Genomic DNA, 11618 nt, shown 5'->3' with positions numbered 1-11618 from the left:
AGTTACCCTTGATTCCATTTTCTTTCACTCCCAAGTATATGTAAGTCATCAAGACCCAGCAAATCTACCTCCAAATATATCCAGAACCCATTCCTATCTGCCCAGCGCTACCATCCAAGCCATCATTTTTTGCCTAGCCTCCTAGGATAGTCTCTCTCTCTTTTTTTTAAATAGATTTAAAAAAAAATTTTTTTTTTGAGAGAGAGAGAAAGACAGAATGTAGGTGGGGTAAGGTCAGAAAGAGAGGGAGACACAGAATCCAAAACAGGCTCCAGGCTCTGAGATGGCAGCACACAGCCCTACGCGGAGCTCACACTCTCAAGCTCTGAGATCATGACCTGAGCCAAAATCAGAAGTCCAACCAACTGGGCTTCTACATTAGTCTCTTAATGGCTCCTCTTGCTGTTATTTTTCCTTCCTCCTGCTTCTTCCTCCTCCTCCCCACCTATATACATTCTCTCCAGAGTAACTAAGGTAAACTTTTTGAAAGATGGATTATGCCACACTTTGGCTTGAAACTCTCCAAAAGCTTCCACTGCATTTACATAGCCCAGAATCTTTACTTTGATTTACAAGGGCTTGTGTAATTTTATTCTTTCTAATTTCTTCAATCTCATTTTCACTCTCTCCCCCATACTCTAGCCATATGCTTTTCTGAATATGACAAATTCATTGCTATCCCTCATATTTACAGGCTATTTTCTCTATCCGGAATGTTCTCCTTCTTGTTATTTAAACCTCAGCTTAACCTATGAATTATGTCACCTTCTCAGATCATCCCTAACTCCCAAGTCCTAGGTAGCTACCAAGTTATTCTATTTATATCACTTTCTTTTCATTCTCTGCCTAGCACTTAGTAGTATCTGACTTTTCTTTTTTCACTTTACTTGTTTACCTGTTTTGTCTCTCTCTCTCTCTCTCCTGCTGGTATATAAGGTTTATGAGAATGAGGATCTTCTCTGTTTTGTTCAGATATATATTCCTAGCACTTAGAACGAGGCCTAGTATGTAGTCAGCCCTATTAACTTGGCCAGAGGAGAGAACACTGAGTTCACTGATAGCTCAGAGCCTGCTTGGGATTCTCTCTTTCTCTCTCTCTTGCCCCTCCCCTGCTCATGTGCATGCACGTGTGTGCTCTCTCTCTAAAAATAAATAAACATTTTTAAAAAGTATACCTATGAAATTGATAACCGTATTGTGGTTATGTAGGAGAATATCCTTTTTCCTTAGAAAATACACACCAAAGAATTAAGGGATAAAGGGTGGTAAGTATGTATAACTTACCCTAATAGAGTTTATTTGTTAATTTTGAGAGTACAAGCAGGAGAGGGGCAGAGAGAGGAAGAGGGAATCCCAAGCAGGCTCTGCACTGACTCAAACCCTAAGATCATGACCTTAGCCTAAATCAAGAGTTGGAGGCTTAACCAGGTAAGCCCCTAAGTGCCCCAGGAAGAAATTTTTTTTTTAAATTTTTTTTAATGTTTTATTTCTAGGTGAGAGAGAGACAGACAGACAGCGTGAGCAGGGGAGGGTCAGAGAGAGAGGGAGTCACAGACTGAAATAGGCTCCAGGCTCTGAGCTGGTAGTCAGCACAGAGCCAGATGCGGGGCTCGAACCCACGAACCGCGAGATCATGACCTAAGCGAAAGTCAGATGCTTAACCGACTAAGCCACCCAGGCGCCCCAGGAAGAAATTTTTTATATACAGTGAGACATAGAGCTATATATAGAAAGACAGAAAAATACATGATAAAGCAAAGGAGGTAATATGTTAAGGATACTTGAATCTAGGAAAAGGTAGATGTATGTTCTTTTTGTTTGCAAACTTTCCTAAATTTGAAATTATTTTCAAATAAAAAGCTAAAACAAAAGATTGGCTTTGGTAAACAATTGGATTAAAGTAATCTGGCAGATTAAGAAGCTACACATTATTCTCAAGAGACAATTAGTGCTGTGGAAACATCAGGGTTCCAAAAAATAACCGAAGTTTCGTTCCCATGTAACTCATTTTGTGATCCCGGGAAAGACACCCAAACCCTCTCTGGGCCTCAGTTCCTCTGCCCTAGGAATGAAAGCAAATGAAAGATACTCAAATCAAATGAAAATGTATTTTTAAGCCTTTCCTGTTACAGTCCACCGCAGAAGAGGAAAGTGTGTAACGATAAGCAAGACTAGAGCCATAACGGCCTCTCACTTTTCATTTATCCAAGGCCGCTGGCTCAAACTGTCACTTTTCAGAGCCCCCCCCCCCGCCATTCTCCAGGCGAGCTCCCGCGGCCAACAAGCCAGGTCGGCGGCGCACAGCCTGCTCGCCTCTCCAGGTGGCAGCACAGCTGCCAGAGAGCCAAGGCCTCGCCCCGCCCCCTCTCGAACGTCTCCGCGGGATCGCCCAGGAAACGCATTCTCGGAGGAACAGGCAGCCGCCAATGGGAAGGGAGCGAGTGCCACGAACAGACCAATAAGGAGAGAGCAGCGCGGGGTTTAAACCTGAGGCTGGCCACCGCTCCTCCCGGCGTGCTGCGGAGGAACGGCTGTTGGTCTGCGGTGGGTTCAGGTCCTCGGCTCGTCGGTGTCTCCCGTGCTCTGCTTCTCCCCGTTGAGCTGCTGCCTGGTGAAGAGGAAGCCATGGCGCTCCGGGTCACCAGGGTGAGCTGCTGCGGACAATGAACAAACGCGGCTTTCCTCGCTCGCTGCGTGTCCTCGCATCCTCTGTCGCCTGCCGGGGCCCCTCGGGCGGACCGGGGCAGCGATTTGGGGAGGAGGATGGNGACCTACGGAGAGAGGAAGAGAACTGAGCCGGCCTTGGATAAGTGTTTAGCGCGAGAGGGGAGGGTGGTGAAAGGTTCACCGGAAACCTCTTTTAAAATGTGATAGAAGGTCCCCGAGGCGGCTCTCACCAACCGCGTAACCCCCCTCCCGGAGAGAAAATGCCTGCAATTGTAGGCTTTTCTATTTCCTCTCAAATGTAAATTCGTGGTATTTTAGGGTCGGCCGGGACTAAACCGACAACCCCTCTTTTAGGTGAGTGAAGACGTTCTGGGAGGAAATTGACATGTTACAACCATGGGTAGATCCTGGAACCCCGCTTTCCTTTGGNGCCAACCTTTGTCCTGAGAGCCTCTCTCTTGCCCCACCTTAATTGACCCTTGACTTACTCCGACCTGATTGGGCCAGCTCTCAAAGTGGTCTTGCTTCTTTCAGAACACGAAAGTTAATGTTGAAAACAAGGGAAAGATCAGTACGGCAGGCGCAAAGCGCGTGCCTCTGGCCACTGCTGCAGCCTCCAAGCCGGGACTGAGGCCAAGAACAGCCCTCGGAGACATTGGTAACAAAGTCAGTGAACAGCCACAGGCCAAATTGCCTCTGAAAAAGGTAGCTATCTCTTCCCCATCCATCTTCTAAGAGCCCACCTTACAGCTGTGACCCTCGATGCAGAAACTTAGCATTTTCTTCTTTCATCCACAGGAAGCAAAAACTTTGGCTCCTGGCAAAGTTATTGCTAAAAAAATACCAAAACCTCTGGACAAAGCACCGGAGCCTGTGTCTGTACCTGTGCCAGAACCAGAGCCAGAACATGAGCCAGTTAAAGAAGAAAAACTTTCTCCGGAACCTATTTTGGTAAACTTACTTTGCTTTCCTCTAGGTTTGGTTGTTTCTTTCCCCTCATTTTATAACACATGGAATCAGAATTTGAACAAATAGTAATAATAGTAGCATTTATAGAGTTCTTAGCAGGAAGTAGTCTCTGCACTTCAAGTACATTTAACTTTCCGAATCTTTAAATTTTTTTTAATATTTATTTTTGAGAGGAAGAGAGTTGTGAGCAGGTGAGAGGCAGAGAGAGAGGGAGACACAGAATCCAAAGCAGGCCCTGGGCTCTGTGCTGTCCGCACAGAGCCCCATGCGGGACTCAAACCCACAAACCCCAAAATTATGACCAGAGCCAAAGTTAGCCGCCTCGCCAACTGAGCCATCCAGGCGTCCCATAACTCACCCAGTCTTTATATGGACTCTCTTACTTGTATTACTACCTCTGCCTTTGAGATAATGGCTTAGTGAAGTATAAAGAAGTAATTTTTCTAGAGTCACACATGTAATCAGTGGCACATACGGAGTTAAACCCAGGAAATCTAGCTTCAGAGCCTAGGCTCTTAATCATTTTATGATACTGCCTCCCCCTACCCTTTCTTTTTTTTTTTTAAGTTTATTTGAAAGAGAGAATCCGAAACAGGCTCTGTGCTTTCAATGGAGCCCAGTGTTGGGCTTGAATGCTCAAACCATGAGATCATGACCTGGGCCAAAATCAAGAGTCCTCAGAAGCTTAAGAGACTCTGAACTGCCCAGGAGCCCCTCCCCCTCTTTTTAATGGTATTGAGTTACCATAGCTCTGTGAATCAAAGATTTTGCTGTCTTCGGTACAAACCATCTGACCAGAATTGATTGACTGATACAGATGATCTTGAATCCTCTTACTCCCTAATGTGGCCACTGAATAATTAATAAACCTGTAACACTGGAATATATAAAAGTGAAAGCAGAAAGAATATGTAGCTTTTCTGAGCGTAGATGAGTTAACATTTAGCCTCAAAAACTAAAACTAAGAACTTATTAAACAACAGTTATGTAAATATATCCTCTCCTGTGAAGGAGAAGCAAGCACCTAGAAGGGGCTGCTTTGCTGAAATTACAATGAACTGCATTTAATGAAGCTCTAATTTTATAAGAATACTTTTTTTTTTTCAGTTTGTTTATTTTGAGAGAGAGAGGGAGAGACCGCAGATCCTAAGCATGCTCTGCACTGTCAGTGCAGAGCCATCTGAGCCACCCAGGTGCCCCTACAAGGGCATCTTTAAATTGAAAAACAAAAAGTAGGTGCCTCTGGGTGACTCAGTCATTTGAGCAGCCCACTCTTGATTTCTAGCTCTTGATTTCTGCTCAGGACCTGGGATTTGCCGGGGTGGGGGGATTAAGCACAAGCTCCAGCCTGGGCATGGAGCCTGCTTAAGATTCTCCTTCTGCCCCTCTCCACAACTCGAGCTCTCACTCTCCTAAATTAAATAAATAAAAATAAATAAGTAAATAGCAAAGTAGTTAAAACCAGTTGAGAAGATGATCTGTAAAAGTCATTCGGCCTAGCTTATATCTAAGGGTGGGAGATTTGAGGCATGTACAGTCTTTAATTGGTCATACCAAACTGTGAAATTTCCTTGAAATTCCCATACTGATGGTCTTTGCTTTTTTAACATTCGTTTTTGAGAGACGGAAGAGAGACAGCATTAGTGGGGGAGGGGCAGAGCGAGGGAGACACAGAATGTGAAGCAGTCTCCAGGCTCTGAGCTGGCAGCACAGAGCCCATTGTGGGGCTCAGACCCACCAACCGTGAGATCGTGACCTAAGTTGAAGTCGGACACCCAACCGAATGAGCCACCCAGGTGTCCCTGCTGTCCCACTTACTTTAAAAAGGCCACCCTTTTTAAGTAACTTTTTAAGCTAGTAATCTTTTCGTCCTTCAAAACAGCTCAAGCATCAACTCCTGAAACCTTCCCTAACTTTCCCCACCCTTATTCCTAGATTGTGTCCTCATTTTATTTACTTCTCTCTTCTAAACTCCAAGCCCTTTGAAGACACTGTAAAGACTCTGCCTTGCACAGTGCTTGACTAGAAGAACATGATCAATGAATTGTTTGAACAAAGGGGAAACTGGAGCTTGAAGGAAATGGTTAATGATAACGAATGAACTCGGTGAATCCTTAGTAGTAAAGACAGAAGTTGAGTTGTCCTGGGCAGTGAGAACCGATCCATGTTTTGAAATGAAGACAAAAGACTGTCATTCATTTGGAATGACTTCACATGACACATATAAACAGATTCGTTATTTACTCCTTTCCTCTGGAAGAAAGTCAAGAGTGTGATTTTGTTTGCTTTTTCTTGTTTTACCCATTAGTGTTGAGGTTCTGCTGACTTCTAATTGGTTCATTCTCTTTGGGCATTTTATTTTTGTATTAATCATGTCCTAAAGAGAAATTGAATACATTTGAAAAGAAACTAATTTTTCTTTGAGGAAATGACTTGAGAATTATATGTCTATGTAGCAGTTGGTCTATTTGTACCAATAATTGGCCTTTCGTTCCCAGATGGTATGCTGTTCTTTGCTATCATTTCACAAGATTTCTCTGTTTCAAGGTTGATACTCCGTCTCCAAGCCCAATGGAAACATCTGGATGTGCCCCTGCAGAAGAATATCTGTGTCAGGCTTTCTCTGATGTAATACTTGCAGTGAATGATGTGGATGCAGATGATGGAGCTGATCCAAACCTTTGTAGTGAATATGTGAAAGATATTTATGCTTATCTGAGACAACTTGAGGTCTGTATTATTTTTAGATTCTTTGTTTTTCTAAACTGTGCTTGGTTTTATTAAAGATGTTTTACATTGTTTACAAGAATTCAAGCAGGATATAAGTAGCATTTCTTAACAGTAAATTTCACTTTGAAATTCTCCTTCATGGAGTACCAAGAATCAACTCACTAAAAAACCCAAGAATATCTTTGTTTGCTATTTTGAACAGAGAAAGTTCAGAATGACACTGGATNGAGAGGGAGTCACAGACTCTGAAACAGGCTCCAGGCTCTGAGCTGGCAGTCAGCACAGAGCCCGACGCGGGGCTCGAACCCACGAACCGCGAGATAATGACCTAAGCGAAAGTCGGACGCTTAACTGACTAAGCCACCCAGGCGCCCCATTTAATGTTTATTTTCGAAAGAGAGAGTGCAAGTGGGGGATGGGCAAAGAGGGGGGAGACACAGAATCTGGAACAGGCTCCAGGCTCTAGCTGTCGACACAGAGCCCGATGCAGGCCTAGAACTCAACGAACCATTAGATCATGACCTGTCCCAAAGTCAGATACCTAACAAATGAGCCACTCAGATACCCACTCTTAGAACTCTTTCTAATGAATGCCTGTAGGTTAAATGATACACTTATGTCTATCACAGTTAGGAGTGAGCAATTCCCCGGCTCTGAGTTTGAGAATTAGAGGCAGGAGATAGATGGTAATGGAAAATATGCTGAGAAACTATAACCACCAGCAGTGCAAGGCATTTTGTGTCATTGTGGCTGATGTGCATGTAACACCAGGGAAATTTTTCTGTGTTTTCGAGTACAATAAAAAAGTTCTTGTTTCCTTCCGTATCACTTCTGAAACTTTCGTATTAGTGGCATGTGCCCTCTGTTCCTCCTCCCTTCCAAAACAAGGAAGCATTCTGTATGCTAACAAAAAAGCAAACAAACACATTTGCCCAGTTGTGTGTTATAAGACCTTCTCTTCTTTCAACACCTTTTTACATCTTATCTCTCTTGCCTGGTTCTTCTGGACATCCAAAAGTTTTTCTATATGATTGTTCTTCTTTCTTGCCAGAACCAGTCTTCCACTTTGGGTTTCTTCTCCTTTGTTTCTTAAGTTTTCTAGGGGAGCCTAGGTGGCTCAGTTGGTTAAGCGTCTGGCTTCGGTTCAGGTCATGATCTCAGGTTTCTTGAGTTTGAGCCCTGCTTCAGGCTCTGTGCTGACAGCTCAAAGTCTGGAGCCGGTTTCAGATTCTATGTCTCCCTTTCTCTCTGCCCCTTCTCTGCTCATGGTCTATCTGGCTGTCTCTCTGTCTCTCTCTCGCCCCCAAAAATGAATAAACCTTTTTTAAAAAGTAAGTAAATATATTAGTTTTCTAATTTTGGTGGGGTGGGTTTAGCACATGTATATGTTGGTCTTTCATGGTTCATTCTTTTTACCTATGGTGTGTTGACAGTTTAAATCATACAGCAGGAAAGGGGTAGCATATAGGGTCCAGGTGATCTGGAAAATTGCTGGTGCTATTTTTCCCTGCTTCATATAAAGCTCAGGTTCTGGGTTTATAGTGTGAAGTAAAAAGATATGAGATGAAGGCAGGATATCTTGGGGTTGAAGTGGTTACGGAAAGATCTGCCAATATGAGAAACCTTTCAGACTGTCCTGTTTAATATTTGTTTTCTTCCTCAGTGATAGAGACTTTTGTAGTGACAGTATGAAGAGTTAAGTTGACAACTGTTAGAGATTCTAAATGCTCCATTACTGTTCTGTGGTGACTAATATTTCTCATCAGAAATGTCTTGCTTCTAAACGGTAATCAGCATTCTTTTGCAGGAAGAGCAAGCAGTAAGACCAAAATACTTACTGGGTCGTGAAGTCACTGGAAACATGAGAGCCATCCTAATTGACTGGCTAGTTCAGGTTCAAATGAAATTCAGGTTACTGCAGGAGACCATGTACATGACTGTTTCCATTATTGATCGGTTCATGCAGGTGAGCATAATTCAGTAACTGAGGGTTCTCCCAGGTTCTAGCTGAGTCACAAGAAACAGACTTTTCCAGCTAACATCTGTCTTGGGGGAATAGAGTGTCATTAACTATGATTTTGCTGTTAGAGTATTGTTTCCCATGTTCCCTTCATAGCCATGTTGTCGCCTTTTTCAAGTACATATTAGTTGTTCATCCAGCTGGAATTCCCATTGCAGAATAATTGTGTACCCAAGAAGATGCTGCAGCTGGTTGGTGTCACTGCCATGTTTATTGCAAGCAAATATGAAGAAATGTACCCTCCAGAAATTGGTGACTTTGCCTTTGTGACCGACAATACTTACACAAAGCACCAAATCAGACAGATGGAAATGAAGATTCTAAGATCTTTAAATTTTGGTCTGGGCCGCCCTCTACCCCTGCATTTCCTTCGGAGAGCATCTAAGATTGGAGAGGTACAGATTTCTTAGATAATCTTTAGTATGGTGCATTTTGAAATACTGCTCCTCATGCAGCTCTAATTCAGCTGACTTACAACTCTCACTACATGAAGAAGACATAAAGATGTTCTTTATTTCCAATTAGGCTATATATTAATATTTTCGTTAAGGCTTTCCATGGGCAGTTGGATTTGACAGTTAAAGAAAAGGTTTTTTTTTTTTAACATTTATTTATATTTGAGAGAGAGAGACCCAGATTGTACATGGGGAAGGAGCAGAGAGGGAGACACAGAATCCGAAGCAAGCTCCAGGCTCCGAGCTGTCTGTACAGAGCCCGATGTGGGGCTTGATCTCATGAACTGTAAGATCATGATCTGAGCCAAAGTCAGAGGCTCAACTGAATGAGCACTCCAGGCACCCCAGCATTTGAGTTTATAGACAAATACTTATGGGTATACTGGTTATTGCTAGTACAGAATTCTGACAGAAGCTCAGAGACCTGTCGGTTTTGTTTCAGGTTGATGTTGAGCAACATACTTTGGCCAAATACCTGATGGAACTAACTATGCTGGATTACGATATGGTGCACTTTCCTCCTTCTCAGATTGCAGCAGGAGCTTTTTGCTTAGCACTAAAAATTCTTGATAATGGTGAATGGGTAAGTTCTTCCCACGGACTTAGGTTACCCTAAGCTTTTAAAATAAAAAAAATTTTTGTTTTAATGTTTATTTATTTTTGAGAGACAGACAGAAGAGCATGAGCAGGAGAGGGGCAGAGAGAGAGGGAGACAGAGAATCTGAAGCAGGCTCCAGCTCTGACCTGTCAGCACAGAGCCCAATGCAGGGCTCGAACTCCTAGACTGAGATCATGACCTGAGCCAAATTCAGACACTTGACCAAATGAGCCACCTAGGCGCCCCTAAGCTTTTAAATTTTTTTTTTAATGTTTTATTTATTTCTAGGAGAGAGAGAGAGACAGCATGAGCAGGGGAGGGTCAGAGAGAGAGGGAGTCACAGACTCTGAAACAGGCTTCAGGCTCTGAGCTGGCAGTCAGCACAGAGCCCGACGCGGGGCTCAAACCCACGAACCGTGAGATCATGACCTAAGTGAAAGTCAGACGCCCAACCGACTAAGCCACCCAGGCGCCCCAAAGCTTTTAAATTTTTTAAATGATGTTTGCATGAATACTGGACGGTTTTCGTTAACGGACAATTCAAATGATTTCTAAAAGTAGAGCATCTACTGAGAGAATGATTAAAAATGGTATTTTGTTTGCTGTGTGTTCATAGGATATTCCCACTTCATTATAGTCTTCATTCTATACAGATGAAGACTCTCAGGCAGGTCAAATGACATACCCAAAGTCCATTCATACCCACTGATTCTACACATATTTCTCCAATGTGCCATGTGCTACCATAGGCCTTAGGAGTGGAATTAGGCATGTGAATGTCGGTGTCAAACAATTTGGAGCCTAGCTTTGGGGGGTTGACTAGTCAGCAATTACAGAGGTTTAGTTATGTTTGAGCACATTAGTGTATAATAGGTTTAAGTACTGGAGAAGAATGAAAGAAGCATCTTAAGTTTATTTTAAATTTCAGTTGTAATCGGTCCTACAGAATCCCTCTTCTTATCCTACTCTTGACTTACAGAAATTTTCTAAGCACCATTCTTGATGAGTATTTATAATGTTAACTTTTGTTGCCGTAGACACCAACTTTACAGCATTACCTGTCCTACACTGAAGAATCCCTTTTAAATGTTATGCAACACCTGGCAAAGAATCTAGTCATGGTGAATCGTGGGCTTACAAAGCACATGGTAAGTCAGGGGCATTGTAGGATGTTGGGAGGAAAATGAAAATACTTAAGATTTCAAGTATGTAAACGCCTCATTTTGAAAGAATTGATTTTTTTTATAATGCTATCTTTTTAAGTTTATTAATTTTTGAGAGCGAGAGAGAGTGGGGAAGGGAGAGAGAGAACACCAAGTAGACTCCACACTGTTAGCAGTGTGGAGCCTGACATGGGCTCTATCTCATGAACTAAGAGATCATGACCTGAGTGGAAACCAAGACACTTAACTGACTGAGCCACCCAGGTACCCCTGAAGGAATTGTTTTAAGTGAGTATGTGCACTATTGGGTCTCACAATGTTTTTTTCCTTTTTCCCTTCATTAATTACTATGCTTTTCTCTTCTAGACTATCAAGAACAAGTATGCCACATCTAAGCATGCTAAGATCAGCACTCTAGCACAACTAAATTCTGCACTAGTTCAAGATTTAGCCAAGGCTGTGTCAAAGGTGTAACTTGTAAACATGAGTTGGAGTACTATAATAACTGCAAATAAAATTGGCACCATGTGCCATCTGTACATACTATATGTTACGTTTGCTTACTTTTAATAAAGCTTGTGGTCCTTTTTATTTCTTATACCGTAACTCATTTGAATGTGGCTACTTCCTACTCCAGGGTAACCTAAAAGGTTTGTTAAAGATAAGTTAGGGAATATAAAAAGTGTTTCCAGTTTATTGGGATCCAGCATATATATATAATTGTTATTTGTGTGGTTCTTGTTTTATGTACCTGGCTTTAGATTCTTGTATGAGTTACTGTGGTTGTGAAGGCATTTAAAGCCGTTCGTTAGGGCATACTGCATGCAAGTCCAATTACCTTGGAGAATATGCTGCCTCATTTTGCTTAAAGGTCTGCCACTCTACCCTTAGTCCCCTTGTTTTCTGTTTCCTCTGGTGGTTGCTGCCGTAATTCTAAGTAGGTTTTACTTGTACCACTATTTGTTAAAACGATCAACTTGAGCTAGTATCAACTTTTTCACTTGAAAAAATAACGT

The 11618-nt window shown here is 42.5% G+C and overlaps 1 protein-coding gene across 1 annotated transcript; it reads left to right on the top strand.

Annotated features, from left to right (window-relative positions):
* Nucleotides 1-2473: 2473 nt before the first annotated feature.
* CCNB1 (cyclin B1) lies at nt 2474-11208 on the top strand. Its single transcript, XM_077773559.1, has 9 exons — nt 2474-2646; nt 3202-3372; nt 3466-3618; nt 6184-6366; nt 8174-8332; nt 8545-8781; nt 9284-9424; nt 10477-10587; nt 10969-11208. The coding sequence occupies exons 1-9, from the start codon at nt 2626-2628 to the stop codon at nt 11074-11076; spliced, it is 1284 nt and encodes a 427-aa protein (XP_077629685.1). The 5' UTR covers nt 2474-2625; the 3' UTR covers nt 11077-11208.
* Nucleotides 11209-11618: the final 410 nt, after the last annotated feature.

Source organism: Crocuta crocuta, unplaced genomic scaffold (assembly GCF_008692635.1).
Source record: "Crocuta crocuta isolate KB4526 unplaced genomic scaffold, BGI_CrCroc_1.0 scaffold383, whole genome shotgun sequence".
Taxonomy (NCBI): Eukaryota; Metazoa; Chordata; class Mammalia; order Carnivora; family Hyaenidae; genus Crocuta; species Crocuta crocuta.
This window is presented reverse-complemented; position numbering and strand designations above follow the sequence as displayed.